This window comes from Bufo gargarizans, chromosome 7, assembly GCF_014858855.1.
Source record: "Bufo gargarizans isolate SCDJY-AF-19 chromosome 7, ASM1485885v1, whole genome shotgun sequence".
Taxonomy (NCBI): Eukaryota; Metazoa; Chordata; class Amphibia; order Anura; family Bufonidae; genus Bufo; species Bufo gargarizans.
Genome location: NC_058086.1, coordinates 157,615,958 through 157,640,232, shown reverse-complemented (window position 1 = coordinate 157,640,232; position 24,275 = coordinate 157,615,958). Strand labels below are relative to the sequence as shown.

At 45.8% G+C, this 24,275-nt stretch overlaps 1 protein-coding gene across 2 annotated transcripts in view; it reads left to right on the top strand.

The window, feature by feature from the left end:
• The window catches only part of KYAT3 (kynurenine aminotransferase 3), a 49,878-nt gene that overhangs the window by 11,289 nt on the left and 14,314 nt on the right, over positions 1 to 24,275 (top strand). For both annotated transcript variants that reach the window (XM_044301986.1, XM_044301985.1), the window contains 9 exons: positions 1,380 to 1,438; positions 3,988 to 4,132; positions 7,411 to 7,560; positions 8,522 to 8,608; positions 12,744 to 12,869; positions 13,692 to 13,812; positions 16,434 to 16,510; positions 20,548 to 20,637; positions 21,799 to 21,985. In XM_044301986.1, the coding sequence (XP_044157921.1) occupies positions 1,383 to 1,438; positions 3,988 to 4,132; positions 7,411 to 7,560; positions 8,522 to 8,608; positions 12,744 to 12,869; positions 13,692 to 13,812; positions 16,434 to 16,510; positions 20,548 to 20,637; positions 21,799 to 21,985 (1,039 nt within the window). In that variant the 5' untranslated portion in view covers positions 1,380 to 1,382. The remainder of the gene's footprint in view (positions 1 to 1,379; positions 1,439 to 3,987; positions 4,133 to 7,410; positions 7,561 to 8,521; positions 8,609 to 12,743; positions 12,870 to 13,691; positions 13,813 to 16,433; positions 16,511 to 20,547; positions 20,638 to 21,798; positions 21,986 to 24,275) is intronic.

Genomic DNA, 24,275 nt, shown 5'->3' with positions numbered 1-24,275 from the left:
CCCACTCAAAGTGAACAGAGCGCACACCACGTGGCATCCTCTCCATTCAGCGAACATGCTGTGCAATTTTTGAAACTCCCTTAGCAGTGTATGAGGGGTGGCCGTGCATGCTCAGCTTGCGCTCACGTCACTTCGGGGACCCTTTCTGGAGATAGGTGTGGGTCCCACTTCTGGGACCCACACCTATCTGACATTAATGGCATATACCATCCATGTCCAAGATGGGACAAACCTTTTTTTGTGTTCTTATCTGCATAATCAAGTCATTTTGTGACCCAGATTCAATCTTCCAAACCTAATCTGAAATTTTAGTAGTAGATTTTTTTTATTTTATTTTTTCCGCTGCACCCCTCAGTCAGTGCTGTACAGCTTATTGGCTAAAGCTCCAGACCACTGATGTCATTGCTGCCGTCATTGCTGCCGTCATTGCTACCTGCTGACAGTCTCGATGAGGTTTTTGTGCTGGGACTTAGGCAGAAAGCCCATTAATTGGTCGTTCCCACCTTAGAGCTTGGGGGGAGATGAGTGGGTGCCAGGTATTCTAAGGCTGCTATTAGGCCACATGCACACGACCATAGCAGGTCAGTGCCCATATTGCGGCCTGCAAACAGCAGCTCCGCGATATACGTGTGCGCACCGTATCACGGATACTGATCTATTCACTTGAATGGGTCCACAAACTGAAAGAGATAAGGTGCAGTGCAGAACGGAGGCACAGATCGGAAGAACTACGGAGTGCTTCTGTGGGTTTTCTGTCCATGCCTCCGGAAAGCAAAAAAGTAGTGAACGCTCTACCTTTTTGTGGTGCAGACCGTCGTATGCGGATCAAAACCTTATTCAAGTGAATGCGTCCGGTGTACACATGGTCGGTGCCCGTGCTTTGCATGAGGCCTTAATAAGGAAAAATCCAAACTGGCTGGATCTCGATGAGGAGAAAAAGCACCTTCCAAGAGCTGCTTTAAAGACCTCTCCCCCAAGCCAACCGGCACCCTACTGATGACTCTGAAGCAGTGCGGTCTACAGATGGGTGTCTCTGGTTTAGCGGATATCCCTATTCATGTCTCTGGGCTCTATAGGCAGTTGGACATTGTCTTACAGGATAGCTACCTGTAGGTGGCACTAGACACGTTTTCATTCTTCTGGAGGAGAACTGATTTACATAGTTTTCCCAGCAAGCATTGCGTGTGACGCCTGTAACTAGCCGGATCTCTGTAAGGAGGACCAGCACCTTCTCAGGGAGTTCTTTCCCCATGCACTGCTAAGATGGGTGTCCTCCTAGCTGTAGTGTCAGTAATTACTGTATACAAGTCTTGTGTTTGCCATTTGACTTTTATTTCATTTAAATTGACTACAAATGTTGTTGTTTTTTTCATTCTCAGATTATGTCTGTAAGACACAAAAACGCTAAACGCATTGAGGGGATTGATGGCAATGTATGGTAAGAAGCCCCTGGAAGCATAGAGACATTCATTGTGTCAAGATGTAACTAGCTTTACTGTCCGGTAAAATCCATTTGGTGAGGGTCTGTCTGTGGGAAACCATAGAGCGAGCTGGTGCTAACCGCCGGTGGAGTAGTGGCCATACATATACAGATGCAGCAATTGCTAACTTGACACTTAACATATTAAATGCACGGTTGCTACGGACTTTATAGGGGTTCTCCACCTTTTGTACAAATTTTGGATTCGTCCCCTCCACGCCGGATCTCTGGAAGGAAGCATACTTAATGGTGATTGATGTAAAAATGAAAATCGGACATCATGGAGTACATGGCAATACTTTTCTAACAAAGCCACAACTAGCCCTGTACCTCGCATGGATCCAGAGATCTCCCCATGTTTTGCTCCAATTGCCCTGCTAGATTCTCTTCAAGTTGGCATATCCTTTCTCAAGGAGCGTGTCTTTTTTGCTGTAGCTTTTTCCCTGTAACTGCCACAGCTTCTAACAGAACATATGTCTGGTGACAGTTGAGGGTTTAAACTGAGCACGTGCGACCACCTCAGTGAGGAGGACAACAAATAAGGAAAAAAACTATCCGCAGGTGGCGCTATACAGATACATTTTATGGAATAGCTCAGTGGCTATACTAGATTTTTAATTACATTCAATTACAAAACTATTCAGATCCAGGTGCCAGTTTGAAAGACAACCCCTTTAACTGCTACCCACGGCCCAGAGATCTGTCTGGCCCCTTTTTTTTTTTTTTTTTTTTTTTTGGTCAACTTCTGGCATGAACAGGGGTCAATTATGATGATCCCTAGGTAGCATGTGATCCACTGACATGTCGCTTGGGGGACAGGTCAAGCGCGTAATTTGGGGGACCCAAACATTTTTCAAAGAGTGAAGAACCCCTTTAACTTTACATTGTAATGACTTTGGTTGTGTTAAGTGTTATTTAATGTCTACCGCAACTGTATTTAACACATTAAGCATCACTGAACTTTCCATAGAGACATATCGAAGGTTTTGATTGGCGGCAGTCTGATTGCTGGGACCCCCACTGCAGGAAACGTCATCGACACGGACCCATAGACTTTCTATTGAGCCCGTTTCCTGTAATGAGGAGGGAGCGAGCTATGCTGTGTATTTGCAGTTGAATGGGTGGACGGCATCTATGGACACTTGCATGTACCTGCAGAAAGATTCTAGAAGTAGGAAAGGATTGCGCTCTCCTAAGGGGCAAAGTCTGTTTTCTATCTGAATACTGCCATCTGTTGGCAAAAAGAGATAATAGAAGTGAATAAAATGGATGCATGAAGATGTACCGTATAGTCGTTCAGCTGGCACTCCGATTCAGTGGTGTGGTGCTCGCGCCTAAGGAAGGTGTCCCCACCATCCAGGAAAGAAAGACCGCCACTCACTATGTTCTGTTGCAGTTCTTGGTTTACTGTCATAGATACTAGTACATGTGCCAGGTTTCAGCTCTAATATGAGCATTTTACAGGTTTGAAAAAGGCTTATTAGAGCCAAAACGCGTCACATGTCCTGGTGTCTGTGACCATAAACCAAGAAGAATTGCAGCAGGATATAGCGTGTGCCGTTTGTCGTCAGAGATCAGGGCTGCTTATTCTTTCAGTTTGGTCCCTTGAGATTCTTTGTACACTAATGGTCCCAAAATGAGTTTTCCAGGATTGTGGCCCTTTTTCATTAGTGGCATGTCACTGTCGCTTGGGGACATGTTACTGCTGAGGCCAGTCATTGGCTGCAGCAGCGCACGTTACCTCATCCATACCCCCAGCAGAAGTAAACAGGCTGGGGACCAGAAGATCACTGAACGGATCTACTGTGCCAGGAAAGAGCGGCGGGAAGCAGGCGAATATGATTATTATTTTTTTTAATTGGGTATCACACGCCATGGGGGCCATAATCCTGGAAAACCCCTTTAAAGGGGTCGTAGAAAGGGTGCAGAGTGGGTTTTAAAAATTGAAGAAGCGATTCTTGCCTCAACAATCCCCCTCACTACTCCTGTTCTGATGGTCCCCAACGCATAGTAAGGAATTACTTAAAGGGGTCATCCCAGCCTGGAAATGCCCCCCCCCCCCCCCCACCCATATGCCTGGGCCCCTTACACTGCTTCTACTTACCTGGCTCCACGTGCTGCTCCTGGTCCCTGCACGGCCGCCGCTGTGGACGAAAACATTCGGGGGTGGGGGGCAGCCAATGGCAAGTGGTGAGGGGGATGAGCCTCCTTAGCGTCGCCTCCGATGCTAGGAAGGCTCGTCACCGCCTGCCAATGTTTTCATCTACGCACGGGGAGAGGCAGCAGCGGCCGTGCAGGGACCAGGAGTGGCATGTGGAATGAGGTAAGTAGAATCAGTGTGAGGGGCCCAGGCATATGGGGGGGAATTTCCAGGCTCTGATAACCCCTTTAATGATTGGGGTTGGTTATGTTAATATTTCCTGTTTTGTGCTGTCTATGCTACTAATCCTTCCTCTGTTCTACATACCGCTAACCATTATATACGTAAAATCCATGCTCCTGTACAGGGTGGAATTCACTGCGCTGGCTGCAGATCCTTCAGTAGTCAATCTTGGTCAGGGATTACCGGATATATCTCCTCCTTCCTATGTGAAAGAAGGTCTCGCTAAAGCGGCATCTGTGGATAGACTGAATCAGTACACGCGGGGCTTTGTGAGTAAGACGTTTGCCTTCTATATGAATATGTTGACAAGTAAATATGTCTTGGCTATTGATTTCCTACAGAGCAAATACTGTATGTGGTCATAGGTTAACTGTACTTCCAGGTAAATAATATGCTGCTGGGGTCCTCGAGGTCCACATTCCTGGATCTGCTGTAGGGTGAAGGCCAAGGGGTCCTCAAGGTCCACGTTCCTGGAACTGCTGTAGGGTGAAGGTCCACGGCACGAAAAATAAAAGAGGGGCAACACCAATGTGTGACGCAGCATTTTTTTCTTTTTTTTTTAATAGTAATGGTGGATTCACATTACATTTTTTCAATCCGTTTAATGGGAAAAAAAAGGATACAAAAGCGCAGCACGCCATGCTTTTGTATCCTGCAGGTTCCAGTAAAAAAATTCATCCTTTTTTTTTATTTATTTCTTTCTCAATGGAACTCTATGGTGTCGGATGCCACTGGCGTCAGTCTGAGGTATCTGTTAGCATATAAGTTTTTTGTGTTTGTTAAACGGATGGCAAAAACGTGATGTGAACTCTCCCTAAGCCACCCTTGTAATTCCACCCATTCCCCCCCCCCCTTCCCCACCCCCCATATAGTAATGGTGGTACACAGTAAGGCTGGTATTAGACCAGCAGATTAGGCTAATGATTTTCTAGAGGGAAGTTATTCTTCTTGGCAATTTCCTGCTTGTCAGGGGAAGAGACCGCTGCTATGACACGCAGCAATCTCCTCCACAGTATGGGGAGGAGCGACCTGCCAATGCCATCGATTGTCCCCATACAGAATCATTATTTGCTGGCAACAGACTGGGATTAGACCGCACAATCTGCTGCCAGCAAACAATGATTTTTAGCGTTTGCTCGTTTATTGGGTAATTAGCGGCAGTATTATACACGTAGATCATCAGTAACAATGATAAATGTCCCCTTAGTTTTGCCTCACAATAATAATGCACTTTAGTGCCTCTCCATAGCCCTCCTTTTGCCCCCCACACAGCAGGGTGATCCCTTAGTGCCCCCACACAGTATGGTGCTTCTTTAGTGCCTCTGCCAGGGGTAGACTGGGAACTTACAGTGGCCCTGAAAAAATCCTAAAAGTGGCCCTATGTTGTAGACCGGTCCAAATTGACAGAAGGCGGGGCCAACACAAGTAGGCAAGGACAATAGACTTGTTGGGGCGGGGGGGGGGGGGGGGGGCAGCAATACCGTAGTGCAGCACAATAGTGCCCCAGCAGAAGCAAATACTGCCGCCCCTGCTGTATTCAACTTCATTACTGCCCTGAGGATGGAGGTATAGTTGAATTCAGGAGGTCACCTCGTCAGGTGTATAAGTACCTGATGCTCCTAGCATTAATTAATGCTGAGCGCATCAGATCCTTATTTACTCAGCTGGTGGGGGTGAGGAGGGATTGGGCATCGGCCCACCCGGAAATTTCTCTGTAAGGTGTATGCCAGTCCGCCCATGGCCTCAGGCACAGTATGATGGCCCCTTAGTTCCTCCCCACATAGTATGATGCCTCCGCCTAGTGATGCCCCCTTATTGCCTCCAATTTAAATACCTACCCCACATTCCCCCGACGAACAGAGTGGAGCTGGTCTGCTCTGTGCTGCGATGTAGTGACATCACGCCTGCTTGTGCTGAACCATGGATGGCAAGAAAACGGTGAAGCAGGGGTCAATAGTGGTCCACATATCTCCCAACTTTTAAAAAGTTCAAGGAGGGATAACATCAATGGCACGTGTATCGTGTCATGGCACTGAACCACGCCTCTAGCTCTGCTCAATCCGGCCCAATCCCATTAGTACCCACCCACCGCCACAGGGAATGCCCCCTTACAATAGTGAATCTCATCATGATTGTGGTGACGTCATTGAACCTTCTGAGCCAAAGCACGAGAACACACAAGCCGAGGAAGACTGACCATTCTCCGGCCTGTGCACTCAGCAGCCATAATGACATCCCTTCATGGCGCCTGCTCCTCGGGAGTGGTGCGGCTGGTGAATGTTTGTTTTTTTTTTTGTTTTTTTTTTTATACCCCTATAGTGAAGGTTTTCTTAAGCTGTTTTTGAAGCCAAAATCAGGAGTGGATAAAAAAAAAAACGAAGAATAATAAAAAAATTGTAATATCTGCCCTTAAAGGAAATGTCACCAACATTTTTTTTCTGCCAGTTAAAACCAGATAGTGACACATCTATTCTTTTAATCGGTTTTTATTTTCTGATTACAGTTTTTTTTATTCTGTTTCCTGAACATGATTATGGGGAGGCCACCTGTTCTTAACAGCATTTAGAAAGCATTAATAACATTGCTTTACGGCAGCCCCATGGGCCATAGACACAGTGGTCTGGAAGGGGCCTCATTGACTTCTATTTAGGAGTTTTCTAGGCATGTTCTGTGCCCTGTGCAGAGATCATTGTACAAGGAAAGAATAGAGAAAATGTGACAATCGCCAACTGTGAATGGTGGATCCTGTCTTATCTTTCATTCTTATCCTGCCTGTAATGATATCTCCTCTATGTATAGATAAGCAGGTAACTGCAGTAAAGTGATCTGTACAGACCAAGTAGTGGCAACTCTTAAGGCTACTTTCACACTCGTGTTTTGTGCGGATCCGTCATGGACGGATCCGTTCAGATGATACAACCGTCTGCATCCGTTTAGAACTGATCCGTTTGTATTATCTTTAACATAGCCAAGACGGATCCTTCTTGAACTCCATTGAAAGTCTGGTCCGTTTTCTGTTGTGCCTGATTGTGTCAGTTTGGCTCAGTTTCATGAGACTGACACCAAAACGCTACAAGCAGCGTTTTGTTGTCCGTCTCCAAAGCGGAATGGAGACTGAACTGATGCATTCTGAGCGGATCCTTTTCCATTCAGAATGCATTAGAATGCAAACTGATCCGTTTTGGACCGCGTGTGAGAGCCCTGAACGGATCTCAAACAGAAAGCCAAAACGTCAGTGTGAAAGGAGACTTATTAAACTTAGTGACCAGTGCGAAAACTGCAGGATTTTACGTGTTTTGTTCAAATATAGATATTGACATGGAACATAAAAAATGGCATCACCAAAAATGTGATTTAACTAATAGGTCATTTTCTGATGACACATTCCCTTTAATACTTTGTCTCCTTTTATTATCCACTCCTGATTTTGGCTTCAAAAACTGCAGCAAAAAGTCTGTTGTAGCACCCTAAACGTGCTCCAAGAAGGTATCTTGCTGAAGTATGATGATGCACATCTGTATAAATGATTTTATTTGTATTCTTTCAGGGTCACCCGCTGCTGGTAGATGCTCTTTCTCAAGTTTATGGCAAAGTCACAGGCAGGCAGATCAATCCAAACAAAGATATCCTGGTGACCGTAGGAGCGTATGGTTCTCTCTTCAGTACCATCCAGGGCCTGGTTGAAGAAGGTGATGAGGTGAGCTTGCTGCATTCGTTCCTCTTCTCTTCCTTGTCATATAGCGTTCTTCTAGGTTAGCTGGATATTCCTGGATAGTACCGCTAAGGGTCCATTCACACGTCCGTAGTGTATTGCGGATCAGCAATACACCCGGCCAGCACCCCCATAGAACTGCCTATTCTTGTCCGCAATTGTGGACAAGAATAGGACATGTTCTATATTTTTTTCCCCCGGAGCTGCAGACTGGAAGATCGGGGGCGCGCTCCGGAAATGCGGATGTGGACAGCACACTGTGTGCTGTCTGCATCCATTCCTGCCCCATAGAGAATGAATGGGTCTTGCGGAACGGGTGCGGACACCTTCATGGATGTGTGAATGGACCCCTAGTCTAATGGTCGAGTGAGAAGGTAAGTGCCCAGCTTGGTAAGAATAGCAGGTTTAGTGCATGCTGAGAAGAGAGAAATCCCGGCAGACGTAGCCTACTTCAAGGTTTATACTTTTATTGCATCATACATGCAGTGCATTAAGTGTGGATACAGGACGCGTTTCGGCTAGTGAGTGGTCAGACCAGTTGGCGAAGGCTCACTAGCCGAAACGCGTCCTGTATCCACACTATATGCACTGCATGTATGATGCAATAAAAGTATAAACCTTGAAGTAGGCTACGTCTGCCGGGATTTCTATCTACCTGATTGTTGGGATTTATCCCTTCCCGCTGTAGCACTTCTACGGACCAGGTGCTGGCTCGGTTGCTATTTTTGGGGGGTTTCAGACCTTGCTCTTCACAGGACGTGGCATAGATTATTTAGTTCTGTAAATCTACACCACCTCACTTGCTGGTGTAGCTATGCGCTTTGGCACCAGATACAGGGTGCGCAGAAGATGCTGAAGGCGAGCTCCGCCGTGTCCGTGTGCTGTACACACTGTACTGGATATGGCACGAAATATTTTTCATCTCTTTTTCATAATTTGTAAACAGGTGATAATCATTGAGCCATTTTATGACTGTTATGAACCCATGGTAAAGATGGCCGGAGCCACCCCTGTCTACATCCCACTAAGATACGTAAGTAACATGTCACCCCGTGCTGCGTATATAGAATCCTTCTCTAATCCCGCTCTAGAACACCTTTAAGTCAGTGCGGATCTTCATGCTCATGCTCCTTGGTGATTAAAGGGGTTGTCCAAGTTATATTTATTGATGACCTATCCTCAGGATAGGTCATCAATATCAGATCGGCGGGGGTCCGACACCCGGCACCCTTGCCGATCAGCTGTTTGAAGAGAAGGCGCGCCCCATGCCAGCGCAGCCTCCTCTTTACTGTTTACCTTCTCGCCATTGCATCTGCAGCGGTGAGCCGGTGTAATTACACTTGTATAGGAGCCATCCGTACCATTGAAATGAATGGGACGGCTTCAAACAGCTGATCGGCGGGGATGCCGGGTGTCAGACCCTAGCCGATCTGATATTGATGATAGGTCATCAATAAATATAACTTGGACAACCCCTTTAAGAATAAATGCACATGTTCAGGATTTATGTGTAGAGAATCCACACTGAAATGCGCAGGTGTTTGCAGGGAAACCCGTGCGGACAATCCACATCAACTGGTGCAGATTTTACTCTCCCCATTGATGTGAATGGAGAAAATCCGGTCAGTAAAAATTAAAATAAATTGACCTGCTGCGGATTTAAAAATCCACACCGCAGGTCAAAATCCACATGAAAAAAATCTGCATTGTGTACATGAGAATTTCAAGCTCTCTTATAATACAATATGTATGAGCTACGGAGCGGATTTTCCGGACGCAATCCTGATCGTGTGCATTTAGCCTTAAAGTGGTATTCCCATCTGAGACAATGGGGGCATAACGCTAGGATATGGCCCCATTGTCTGATAGGTGTGGGTCCCACTTCTGGGATCTGCACCTACACCGAGAACGGAGCCACGAAAGTTGTGTAGGGCGCACTGCGCATGCGCAGCCGCCCTCCATTCATTTCTATGGGGCTGCCGAAAATAGCTGAGCTCAGATATTTCCGTCGGCCCCATGGAAATAAATGGGAGCGGCGATATGCCCCCATTGTCTCAGGTGGGAATACTCCTTTTAAGGGGTTGTCTCATCTCACCGTTACTAAGGCAAGATGAGACACAGTGCAGACCACCTCCTGGCCGTGAAACAGCGGAGCGCTCCGGGACTTTCTGTTTCGGTAGCTATTGTTGCCGTGCATGAGAGCTATGGAAACAACGTAGCACAATACGCTGTTCTTTTTTTGATTTGGGCAAACAGCAGAGCTTGTTGTGCTACACTGTTCCGTAGCTCTCATGCACAGCAACGTTAGCTACTGAAACAGGTTTCCCGGCCGGGAGGTGGTCGGGATTGTGTCTCCTCTCTCCTTAGTAAGACCTCATGCACACGACCGTTTTTGTGGTCCGCATCCGAGCCGCATTTTTTTGCAGGTCAGGTGTGGACCCATTCACTTCAATGGGGCCGCCAAAGATGCGGACAGCACTCCGTATGCTGTCCGCATCCGTTGCACCGTTCCGTGGCCCCGCAAAAAAAATATAGCATGCCCTATTCTTGTCCATTTTGCGGACAAGAATGGGCATTTCTACAATGGGCCGCCCGTTCTGCAAATTGCGGAAGGCACACGGACGGCTTCCTTTTTTTTATGGATCCGCGGTTTGCGGACCGCCAAAAACTGCACAGTCGTGTGTATGAGGCCTAACAGCGAGATGAGACAACCCCTTTAAGGGTGCGGCTGATCTTCAGTAGGAAGTTGTGATGATATGTAGACTTGACCTTGTAAATTGCTGACATTTTTTATCTAAAACTAAAATAATATTACTTTTAAAGGGGTGAAAAAAAGCTAAATGTTATGAGGTCTGACAATAAGGGCCCTTGCACATGACCGTATGCCCTCCGAGACATACAGTCCGTGAATGGGCCGTATGTCCCGGAGCGGCATTGATCGTGTGCAGGGGAGCGCACAGCATCATAGATGAAAATGATGCTGTGCACGTCGGTCTGCCCATGGGACTATTGTCCTGCGCTCATATGATCTTGTGAGTGCAGGATTATAGTCCTGCGGGCAGCCCGAAGTGCACAGCATCATTGTAACCTATGATGCTGTGCGCTCCCGTGCGCACGATCAATGCCGCTCCGGGACATATGGCCCGCTCACGGAACGTATGTCTCGGAGGGCATACGGTCATGTGCAAGGGCCCTAAAGCTCACAGACTTCCCACCGCGAGCTTGTCGGAGCAGCGCTATACGGAAACTGGAGTATGGTTTCATGATCTTATCATATCAGTGTTTTACAGTTGTGTTTTTGTAGACGCACAACAATCTCATTCTGATTGGCGACCAGCGCGTGTTTCTTTATCCCGTCCTAAGAACGTCGGAACTTGAATTAGGGCGACAAACAGTGATGAGATTTCTTGGCAAGAATGGAAGAGAAATTGGAGTGTTGTTGTTGCAGGTTTATGGGGATAATGCCATAAAGAAAACAGCGGTTTACAATTCGATTTAAAGGGGTTCTCCAGGTGTGGCCTTCTCCCTGGTCACCAAGCACATTGTATAGTGGCTGTGCTTGGTATCACATTCACTTCTATGTGACCGATCAACGTAACGTCACTGCCTAGGGAAAGCTGAGAGAAGGGGGCGGAGCTACCGCAAGGGCCGGATGCCTTCTCAAACAGCTGATAGGCGGTGGTCACAGGTTTTGGACCCCCACCGATCAGATACTGATGACCTATCCAGAGGATGTCATCAGTATAAACAAATCTCGGAAAATGTTTTTCTAAGGGCAGAGAAAGCGTCGCTGAAGAAGAGAGATCGGGACCTAAAAAGAAGTGGCACGGAAGGGCACAATGGAGGACTGCCGAATCTCCCCGACCACGAAAGTTCCCCCAGTTCAACTCAAAAGTCAAAATAATGTTGGTATCTTTCTTTGACATTAGAGGGATTTTTCACTAGGAATTTGTACCAACTTGACAAACCGTCAACCAAGCAGAAAGGACGCAGCCCCAGAACACCCACCACCTGTAATAGGGAGAGAGCTGTAGCAGGAAGGACACCCCCTCTGAGCTGTGACAGGGAGAGAGCTGCAGTGGAAAGGACATGCCCCTAAGGCTACATGCACACGGCCGTTGTGTGTGTTGCGGTCCGCAAATCGCGGATCTTCAAAACACGGATGGCGTCTGTGTGCGTTCTGCAATTTGCGGAACGGCACGGACAGCCTTTAATATAACTGTCTATTCTTGTCCGCAAAGCGCGGACAACAATAGGACACGTTATATATTTTTTTTGCGGGGCCACGGAACGGAGCAACGGATGCGGACAGCACATGGAGTGCTGTCCGCAGCTTTTGCGGCGCCATTGAAGTGAATAGGTCCGGATCCGAGCCGCCAAAACTGCGGCTCGGATGCGGACCAAAACAATGGCCGTGTGCATGAGGCCTAAGAAAGGACATGCTAGCCGAGCTGCTAGCCTGGAATAGTTCTAGCAGAGCGATTTGGAGCAACGAATGGTGAGTAGTGTTGAGCGAACTTGTGTTTCAAGTTCGGCGTCTAAAGTTTGGGTTCGGGTTATTGAAGAATCGCGTTATGGATTCCGCTACCACGGACCATAACTGAATTTAGAATCATAACCCGATTCTCCAATAACCTGAACCCGAACTTTAGACGCCGAACTTAAAACACAAGTTCGCTCAACACTGGTGAGATCTCTGGATTCATGTGAGGTACGGGGCTGGTTCTAGCTTTGTTAGAGAAAGATTGTCATGTACTGGATTATGTATGATTTTCATTTTTTTTACATTAATCATGGGAATTTTTGTATTTTTTATTTTTTTTAAGAACCAGTTTTAGAAAATGTTCCAAAGAACGGTTTATATGCAAAAATATATATATTTCGCAAATTAGAAGAATAAAGGGCAAAGTACCGTAAAATGCAACAAAAGCACTACGATGATGCGCATGATTACCGCCTTGTACAGAGGGTCTCGTGCATGCTTGGACACTGCTCCGTACATTGCCTAACGCTTCCCCCAGCGTGATCAGTTACTGATCAGAGTCCTATGTTGCAGTGGTTTGTGGGGGTCCCACTGGTGAGCCCTCGCCCATCTCCTACCAGTAACCCTTATTTGTCTTTCACCTTTCTGATCTGTTATTGATGTTCTATGTATTTGGAACTCGCAGAAGGAAAGCGGCAAAGCCGCTGTGTCAAGTGGTGACTGGGCGCTGGATCCCGAAGAACTGGCCAGCAAATTCAGTCCTAGAACTAAGGCTATCATCTTGAACACTCCACACAACCCTATAGGAAAGGTAAGAACGATTCTGCGTTGTTTTCAGTGTTTGCCATTTCCTGGTGAGCACTGTGCCAATTCACCTGACAGGTTTGAGGCATCCTGGTTGCTAGGAACACAGTCTGACAACTACAGTCCTGGTCAGGCAGCAGTCCCCTAGCAACCAGGCTCAGCTCAATATCAATTCAGCCTTGAGCAGAAGACCTCAGTAACCTAAGGTATGGAAAGGATTGCATAACATAATCTATACGGACGTACAGATAGTGTGCTGTGTAAGGGCAGAAGGCACACTGAATGCAAAATGGCTTGTCAAGATGACAATACACTGTAGTTGCAGAAAAGGCCTATCATTTTAAAGGGGTTGTCCCACGAAAAACATTTTGCCGTTTTCAAACCAGCACTTGGATCTGAATACTTTTGTAATTGCATATAATTAAAAATTTTGAATAGCCTCTGAGTTATTGAATTTTTATTTTTTGCTGATTCTCTGTCCACCTCACTGTGGTGGACACACATGCCCAGTTGCATCCTTCAGCCACCTCCTGCGCTGTGATAGGGGGAGAGCTGAAGCAGAATGGACACGCCCCCTGAGCTGTCAGCTTGGTATAAATCTAGCAGAGCAATGAATGAGGAGATCTCTGGATCCATATGAGGTACAGGGCTGGTTCTAGCTTTGTTAGAAAGAGATTGTAATGTCCTATATGATGTCTGGTTTTAATTTTTTACATTATCATGGGATAACCCCTTTAATAATACTTACTCTAAACAGAATCTGAAGTTCATCTGAATGCTGCGATGGTCAGTAAAATATGAGTAAAATGTCGGTGCTGCTGCTTTCTAGGTGTACAATAGAGAAGAACTGCAGATCATTGCTGACCTGTGTATAAAACATGACGTGCTCTGCGTCAGTGATGAGGTTTACGAATGGATGGTGTACGCCGGAAACAAACACATAAAAATAGGTAAAGTATTTCTGTATCGATTATAATAATGTTTCTCCAAATTCTAGTACAAAAAATGTGGAGCTGGATCCATACTTTCATGGATACCAATGGTGCCCACTAACCCCTTGACTTATATAGGGCCTGCCTGCATGGGTGGAGGTCAACATGCAGAAGATCCGCTTGAATTTATGCGTGGATTTATGTGCGTTTCTGCACCCAAAACAGCACCAAAAAACACAATTACTAATAGGTTTTTGGGGCGGATTTGCCACAAGTCTAACTTTTTATTACAAAAGGATGGAATCCGGAGTAAAACCACAAACATAATTGATATTCTGCAGATTTCTATATCGAAAAACATAAGCAAAGTGTATAATCTGGTCAAGGGTGGACTGGCTACAGAGAAATGTCCTAGTGGACCAATGTCCAGGGGTCCACCCAAGCCCTCCTCACAGCTGCCGACTGGGTATGTAATGATCTTATGCTCTAGGCCAGGCATGTCCAAACTGCGGTCCTCCAGCTGTTGCAAAACTACAACTCCCAGCATGCCCTAATAGCTGTAAGCTATCCAGGCATGCTGGGAGTTGTAGTTTTGCAACAGCTGGAGGACCGCACTTTGGACATGCCTGCTCTAGGCATTAAAGGGAACCTGTCATCAACTTTGTGCTGCCCATACTAGCGGCAGAATAAAGCAGAGACTGGTGAGTTGATTTCAGGGGTCTGTCATTTAAAAGTTAAAATTAAGGTATTGCTGAGAACCAACATCACAATCATGGCAGACTGGGCCTGGAAAAGAGTCCCGGCCACCTGAGAAGAGTCATTGTTGTTCATGAATTCCTGCTCTCCTGCCCACCTGCTGATGACTGACAGTCTTCTACCTAGTTTTCTCCCTTTCTCTCTAGGAGAGAACTGCCAATCATCAGCAGATGGACGGAGAGTGCAGGGGATTATGAATAACCAGGACTCTTCTCAGGTAGATTTGATTCTTTTGAAGGCCTGGGCTGCAATGATTATGAGGCTGGTTCTCCGCAACCACTTACTTTTAGCTCATGAGTGACACACCGCTGACATCAGCATTTCTGTCACTATATTTTATGCTGCCCTCAGTGGGATTAGCATAAAGTTGATGACGGGTTCCCTTTAAAGGGAACCTGTCAACTGCAAAATGCACCAGCATTACCTTACAGATGTTCTCCTCATGTTTCTAAGGATGTGCTTGTCTTGGATGCCCGATGCAGCTGATTGCAAAAAAGAAGATTTTTATTCCCCTGGCGGCCATATGTAAATGAGGTTCTTGAAGTCAAGGGGGCAGTGGTTTTCTCGCTTCAAGTCAAACTCGCCGCACCCTTTCCTGCCCCTTAGCATTTGATTGACAGCCTTCTGTATAATTTCATGTGCGATTCCAGCCACACATTTAGTGCTGTAATATCGGATTTCTGGCGCCCGCGCATTGTTTCTCACTGCAGCGTACTTGTACGTGAGCCTGCGCCAGATACACGGCAATGTTCTGTGGCACCCTCTCGCGCGTGAGCCTGCTCATTGACCCGCTGAAGACAAGTACACTGCAGCGGGGGAACAATGCCTAGACAGCGGAAACGCGATCATATGGTGCATGCGTGAGATGTGAGACTGGAATCGCCCATGAGATGATACAAAAGGCCGTTGATCAAATGCTAAGAGGCAGGAAGAGGGTGCGGACAGAACCTCCTTTACATATGACCTGCAGGGGGGAAAAAAAACTTTTTTTTTTTCTGCAATTGGGTGCATCGGACATCCAAGACAAGTACTTCTTTAGAAATATGAGGAGAACATCTGTAAGGTAATGCTGGCGGTTTAAGGTGCATTTGTAGCTGACAGGTTCCTTTTAATCAATACTAGGAGCATCAGGTGCCTGGCCAACAGCCGCAGGTGCCCTCTTGAACTCAACTGTATCCCCGTCCTTGGGACGGTAATACAGTTGAATACTGTGGTGAAGGTGGCAGTATTTTGTGCTGCACTACATTATTGCTTGTGTTGGCCCTGCTTTCTGTCAGTTTGGAACCACCTACAACATGGGGCCTCTTTTAGTTTAGTTTTTTTTCCAGGGCCACTTTACCTTCCCAGTCCGCCCATGTTGCTGGTATGGTACAGCACTGCATCTTTTCTGCACGGGAATCCTCGTGGAGAACCCACATGTATTTCGCTACCTGTGCAGGTACCCTAAGGGAGATGTCCACTCACTCATTGCTTCTCTGTACATATCTAGTGCCGCTGTGTTGGGACATAAGTAACTCAAGGAGGACATCAGCCCTGCCTGTTTCTACAGACCTACATATTAGGCTAGGGTGACACGGCAGGATGTGTTACGCAACTTGAATATAGCTGTGTTGCTCTGAGAAATAGCTTCTAATGATTGTCAACGGGGTTGAATTTCGACATGCAAATTCCTGCGACCGCAACACATCGGTCACAAATAATCCAACACTTGGATTTTTTATCACAAGTGACGCACAATCATAGACCACCAAGCAAGTCACGTACGGCTGCAGCTTGCCTGCGACTTTTCTACAGTTTTGTATGTGCGCATATACACTGCAGTCAAAGCACATGTGAACTTTCTTTTCTATGGTTTTCTATGATATTTTTTTATTTTTTTATAGCCACGTTGCCAGGTATGTGGGATAGAACAATAACAATTGGAAGTGCAGGGAAGGCATACAGCGTAACAGGATGGAAGGTAAGCATTGTCAGGATGTCTCTTTACTGTAAGTCTGTCAGCATACTTTATTTTCAGAATTGTTATTGCTTTGCCCCCAAAATTACATTCTAAAAGGTTAAAGTCCAACAAAACCACCAGAGGGTCTTAAGAGAAGGGGCCTAATTGGCATAGGGAGTCTTATAGGTCATGCAATGGTCCTCTTGGAAAAAGGTATGCAACTTGGATCTCTTTCCAAAAAGAAAAGAAAGCTCAACATTTGACCTAAACGAGCCTTGAGACATAAATTAGGATTATAAGCTAAGACAGTACCTCATCTGCAGACAGCTGTTTCAGGGTGAGTTCCCTTATCAGAAACGGCTGTCTACAGATGAAGTACTGGCTTAGCCATAATCCTAAATTATATCTCAAGGTCTGTTTAAAAGGTTGAACATTGGTAGCACTAGAGGCTCAGCTTTCTTTCCTTTTTGGAAAGAGAGCTAATGTTCATATTTCCCCCCCCCCCCTCAGAGATGCTTTGTATGATCTATAGGACTACTTACACCGACTAGGTAACAGATTTATCTTCTGGCCATTTCTGCATAATGAAGAGAAATAACTTTGTGAGTAAGTAGTCTTGAGGGTGGAGCTGTTCTCCTGAGACCAGGTACATCCTCCCAGGTCTCTTAAAGTGGCATGAGCTGTTGACGGTGAGGCCAGTACACCCTGCTTCAATGCCTGTGCCCCAAATAGGACTTTAGGAGGCATTTGATGACATTCCCAGTTTTTTGGGACATGATTCATGCCTGGATGGGAACCAGCCCTGACGACTCCAGAATGGTTGGTGGTGGATCGGGGGCGGAGGTTCGGGGCTAAATCGTGATAACCGGTTCCCTTTAAAGATAAATAGGAAAACCTGTAAAATTTAACGTAGTTTCCAGTTCTAAGCAGTACTTGACAGACCAGAAGGAGATCTGATGAAAGCTGACCAAAGCTATCTTTACATCTGCATTGTGGCTTCAGTTTATAAGTCCTCTTTCCCACAGGCGTAGGCGCCCCGTTGCCGGATTGCGGATCCGCAATACACGGGCGCCGTTCCGTTGGCATTCCGCATCACGGATGCGGACCCATTCACTTCAATGGGTCCGGAGATGCGTAATGGTGCGGAACGGAACCACGGAACGGAACCCTATGGAAGCACTACGGAGTGCTTCCGTGGGGTTTCGTCTTTCGTCCCGTACTTCCGTTCCGCAAAAAGATAGAACATGTCCTATCTTTTTGCGGAATGGCCGGATCGTGGACCCATTCAAGTGAATGGGTCCGCGATCCGCTGCGGCTGCCCCACGGACTGTGCTCGTGCATTGCGGCCCGCATTTTGCGGGCTGCAGCACGACCACAGGGCACACGCCTGTGGGAAAGAGGCCTAACGCTATGACGGATCCATCACATGAAGGATACCAGCGGTGCCTGACAGACCCATAGACTTATAGTTGGGTCCATCAGGTCCCGTCAGTGTCTGTTCATTTATTGGAAAGATAGCGCTGCATGTTGCACTATTTTGTGGTCAAATTCAGCCTAATTCAGTTTTGAAGAGACGGGAACACAGGGTAGTATGGAAACCTGAGCTTTAGTATGGTAATGATATTAGAAATCATGAAAGTGAAGGAGATGTTTGTGACCTGAAGTATAGATGGAGAAGAAACTAAAGAATCCAAGATACATGAGAGGAGATAGTATAGGAGAGGTATTAGAAATAGAGCGATGGTGGTGGAGCAGCATAGTTCAAGTATTTTATCCCATATTCATTGTAGGCTGGGTTCTCCTTAAAGAGACCAGTCCTGTATGGAAACTTATTGGCAATGCTCCATGGGAAAGAAATATGCAAAGAGGCATCTCCCAAGAAAAGGAACCATCTCGCCAGCGCCACCTCTTGGAAGTGACACCCTATGAGCAGGGCCGGTTTTAGACAAAATGTGGCCCTGGGCAAAATCAAAGGCCGGGGCCCACATCTAGTAATAATGTGCTAAAATCACAGTCCGACACCCCCGCCGATCAGCTGTTTGAGGAGACGGCGTGTGCTGTTCAATGCTGCTGTCCCATAGACATACAGCAGCAGAGCAGGAAGAGAGGAGGGAGACGGCTATATATATATATATATATATATATATATATATATATATATATATATATATATATATATATATATATATATATATATAAAGAATTCCGCAGCACATCCACGTAGTAAAGAAAATGAAAAAACTTTATTCACCAAGCAATTTAACTATGGATTGTTCAATTATGAGATTGTGCTTAAATAGGCATAGAGCACTGCCCACTATGTCACTGCTTGAGGAAAATCCCATTGAGAGGATTGAAACGTCGGCATGCTTGGTGAATAAAGTTTTTTCATTTTCTTTACTACGTGGATGTGCTGCGGAATTCTTTTATTTTATATCGTTGGAGGTGGATCGTTTATATCGTTGGAGGTGGATCGCCTATATCGTTGGAGGTGTCCGAGTATACTACACAGACAGTGGTGCTGCCCACATTCCTTTTTTATATATATATATATATATATATATATATAATGTTCCACCATAGTGCCAGTATGTATATAATGCTCCTCCATTCCTCCCCAGTAGTGCCAAGTATATATAATGATATCCTTTCCCTTTCCCTGGTGCCCCCAGCAGTGTGGTCATTTAGTATGAGTGTTACCTGTGGCTTGTGTTGCTGTGTCCTGATGCATGCCGTCCCAATGACATCACTACTCCTGCTCCGGGTCTCACGCGATGACATCATGCGAGACCCAGAGCAGGAGGTTGCAGTGATGTCATTGCGGCTTCTTGCTCTGTTCTAACGCCTCACAGGCTTGAGGGCTGGCGGCCTGAGGCTTGTGAAGTTGGACCGCCATGAGTGCGCCCCCCCATTTATGGGTAGAGAAGTGGCGCCCTAGGCGGATGACTACCCTCCCCTATCCATCGTCCCAGCCCTAATTCAGAGCACATTACTGTAGGAGGTATAACAGGAGAGGACTATAACTCCCAGCATGTCTATTATTTAATATCAAAGCACATTACAGTGGGATGTATAAGAGGATGGGACTACAACTCCCAGCATGTCCAAGCCGTTATTATGTAATATCAGAGTACATTATAAGAGGATGTATACAACTCCAAGCAGACCCAGGGTGTTGTAATGTACCCTGATATTATACAATAATGGCCTGGACATGCTGAGAGTTGTAGTCATCTCCTTTTATACCTGCTCTTGAAATGTACTCTGATATTACATAACAAGCTGGGCATGCTGGGAGTTGTAGTCCTCTCCTCATACCTCCTCTTGTAATGTACTCTGATATTACATAACAGGAGGTATAAGAGAAGAGGACTACAACTCTCAGCATTTCCCTGGCACTTACATTGAATCCATACTTCTTCACATGCATGGCTGGTCTTCTTCTTCATTACTTTACTGCACTGCTGAGCTCCGCCTTCTGTTCTGGTCACATGATGGTGATGTCATCACAGGTCCTTCATCCCCTCTTCTCTGCTCAGCTCCGCCTCCTGCATCTGACATTATGGCAGGTCCTGTCAGCACTAGGGTAATGATTTCTCTTCTATGTGAGGCGGAGACCTTCCACTGTATTGTAAGTTCAGCTGTCCGCCCGTTTTCTTCCTTGGACGTTCAGCTGAACAGCAGCACTGAAGCAGGGGGCCCCAATGGGGGCCCTGTGCAATTGCCTAGTTTGCCCCCCCCCCCGCCCCCCAAAGCCGGCCCTGTCTATAAGTCAAGATCCAACTTTCCAACGAGCCTTGGCATTTGGAAAGGTAATATAGCCAGGCCAGATATCCAATAGGTGGCGCGGGCTGGCGAGATGGTCCAATTCCATGAATGATGATACTGACGGAATTTTACTTTGTGGGTCTTTTGGTTGGTAGGCGGGAACAAGTATGGCGGTGTATTAATCCATGTAAACCTATAACGGTATCCTACACTCGTAGATTTGGCATTAGTGATAGATGTTTGGCATAAATTGCTGTAAATATTGATTCATTATTACAATTCTCTCCCAGCTCGGTTGGTCCATTGGCCCTGCACATCTCATCAAGCATCTGCAGACTGTCCAGCAGAACTCTAATTATACCTGTGCGACTCCATTACAAGTAAGTATGGCGTGTTACTACAGTGGTGAGACTAGACGCTGACGTTTAATAAACCCGCTAAATCCAATTATAACTCAAGCAAACGTGTCCGCATGGAGCATGAGCTCGTATTGCAGAACACTACCTGTTGTGGTGCGGTATTCATTGTAGAAGATGTGCCAAAGAGGCTTATTCTGTATCGGGATATATGGGAGAACCAGAAAATAATTTTAGGTAGGGTGCAATGGTCGCTGCTGTCACCAGGCTTGATGCAGAAACGCACATTGATTCAGGACCATGCATTTCAGCACCAGTCGGGTCAATTGATGTTAAAGGGATTGTCCAGGCTGCTTTCTTTCAGAAACGGAGCCTTCGCTGTCCACAGGCTGTGTAAGGTATTGCAGCGGAGTCCCATTCACTTCAGTGGAACTGAGCTGCAATACCTTACACAACTTATTGGACAGAGGCTGTGTACAGTGTATCCTGGGCTCAGGGTGACCGGGTGCTGTATATCCTGGGAGGGGGGCCGTGTACGGTATAGCCTGTGAGCAGAGGGGCTGTGTATTGTATAGCCTGGGAGAGGCCATGTACAGTACAGCCTGGGAGCGGGAGGGGGGCCGTGTATTGTGTACAGTATAGCCTGGAAGTGGATGGGCCTTGTACGGTATATCTTGTGAGCGGAGGGGCTGTGTATATAATACTATAGGTGTATTATAGCAGACATGTACTACGCACAGTATGGTCTGTACTTGCAGGGGCACTCTGGCTGGTATTTTGAGGCCATAGCGACACCTCTGGACCGAACACCAATGTGTTAATAAGGCCTAAAGGGGATTTCTGGGTTGGTAATTTATTTTTTATTTTTTTTAAAGGGCCACAAATGGGTAAAAAAAAAAATTATCAATACTCGCCCTCATCGATCTGACGCTGGTCCAATTCCTGCAGCTCTTCACCTCTTGGTCACGGCTCAACACTCAGGGAATAATGTCTCAGCCAGGCTTGTACTGCCACCTGCTGGAAGTTAGATTGTATGACACCTTGGTAATATTACTGACCAGAGGCTATTTGAAGACTATGTAGTCTAGGGATATACACACTGGGAGGCCCAGGAATGATTTTGTGTGTGTTCTTGGCCCAGAGGAATGACGCCCTCTCTCTCCCATGTCCTCCTTTCATGTGCAGGAAGCCCTGGCCCACTCTCTGCTCAAGGACGTGAAGAGGATGGACAAGCCTGAATGTTACTTCAATGAACTGCCTCGGGAACTGGAAGTGAAACGTGACCGAATGGCTCGCCTGCTTCAGGAAGCTGGGTTAAAGCCAGTCATTCCAGAAGGAGGGTATTTCATGATTGCTGACGTTTCTGTCCTAGGTAACACATCTACATGTAATTGTTTAAACAGTCATAGCAGTCCGTAATAAAACCTGACTTATCATAATGTCACGGACGTTCCCATGACAGGTGACAGGAGATCTGGGAGACTGGCAACACGTGGTTTGATCTGACATGTTTTCCGTTTGGATCAAATGACGTCTGTTTCTGGTGCTTGCTACATCTTCTTTCCCCAGGTGTGGCTATTATGGTCATTTAAGGCTACTTTTTCACACTGGCGTTTTGGCTTTCCGTTTGCGAGATCCGTTCAGGGCTCTCACAAGCGGTCCAAAACGGATCAGTTTTGCCCTTAATGCATTATGAATAGATAAGGATCTGCTCAGAATGCATCAGTTTGCCTCCGATCCGTCTCCATTCCGCTTTGGAGGCTGACACCAAAACTCTGCTTGCAGCGTTTTGGTGTCCGTCTGATGAATCTGAGCCAAACTGATCCGTCCTGACACACAATGTAAGTCAATGGGGACAGATCCGTTTTCTATGACACAATCTGGTACAATAGAAAACTGATCCGTCCCCCATTGACTTTCAATAGTGTTCAAGACGGATCCGTTTTGGCTATGTTAAAGATAATAAAAACGGATCTGTTCTGAATGGATGCATGCGGTTGTGTTATCTGAACGGATTAGTTTGTGCAGATCCATGACGGATCCGCACCAAACGCGAGTGTGAAAGTAGCCTAACCTTCTCTATTTATTGTTTCTCTCACTATGCTATGCGGTTTATAGCTTCAGTTTTGAATTGAGGCTAGCTGGTGTGTGGATTTCGGCTGAGTTCCTGGGTGGGTGCTGCCATAGCCACTTGAAGTTAAGTGTTTTCTTTCCCTTTTGTATTTTGTTTGGGTTAATTGTTAATTGTGTGTTGCATTTCCCTGTCATTTGTATTAAGGCCTGAGGGAGACTCCTGTTCATCCTTCCTTTTGGAGGAACAGGTTGTCTCAGTCCTGACATTAGTACCAGGGTCCTATAGGGTGAGTTAGGACATTAGGTATTCCTGTGTATGCACTCACCTACCTCTGGGGTCTGTTCATACTGGTAGTCAGTCAGGACTTTGATTAGAGTTTTACTAGGAGGTGTCCATCTCCTTTCCCTTGTTTCCAAGCCTTATTCCCTCACCCCTTTCCTTTCTATGTTCGGTGTGGTGTTTTCCCCCCACACCTGAAAGTGACACACAATGGCACACATGGTCCTGGGACCCTTTTAGGTCACATGATCCATCATTTGCCACAGCAAGCCTCCACATTCTGCTGTGTCTGATTTACAACTGCATGATCTGCTGCCACCTAGTGGACATCTATATAATACAATTGGGGCCTCGAACAACGTGCATGCTACTTTATTTTTCATTTAGTTTAACCCCTTGCATACCAGAGGTTTTTGCGTTTTCATTTTTCTTCCCTATCTTCTTTGAGCCATAACTTTTTAATTTTTCCGTTCACATAGCCGTATGAGGGCTTATTTTTTGCAGGGCAATTTGTACTTTCTAATGCCACCATTATGGCATACAGTGTAGTGGGAAGCTGGAAAAAAATTCCAAATGGGGTGGAATTGGGAAACCATTCCTCCCCCGTTTAATTGCTTTTGTCCCTACGGCGTCCCCTACCCTTTATTATCTGGGTCAGTACGATTACACCGATGCCACATATGTATAGGTTTTTTATGTCTAAATAGTGTAAAAATTAATTGAAACAAATATTTTTTTTTACATCACCGTATTCTAACCCCCATAACTTTTTTTTTTTATAGTTATAGCTACTAAGTTTTTATGGATTTTTGGAGTGTGCGTGTGACTTTTTGATCACATTTTATTATATTTATTTATTTTTAGGTAAGAGAAGCAATGAAAAAATGGCGAATCGGCCTTTTTGACCCTTTTTCCATTACGCCATTTGCCGTATTGGAAAACTATTTTTATATTTTAATAGTACGGGTGTTTTCGGACAATGTGATACCCATTATGTTTATATTTTTTGTTATTTATGTATTTAATTTTTTATTCTACAGAAAGGGGGGGGTGCTAAAAAAATTTTTTACATTTTTTTACATTTTTTTTTTTTTTAAACTTTTTTATGGTTTTGTAGCTCATGTTTGAGGCTACAAGACTCTTTTTTTTTTTTTAAATAAAAACAATAAATCAGTACCATTATGTTTCTTATAGATCCATATTGGTATTAGAATTGCTCATTTCTTATGTTGGCCTGCCACCTGCTGGCCAAAATAAGAATTGCAGCTCCATTACCCTGGGTCTCTTCAGAGAGACCCAGCGTATTGAA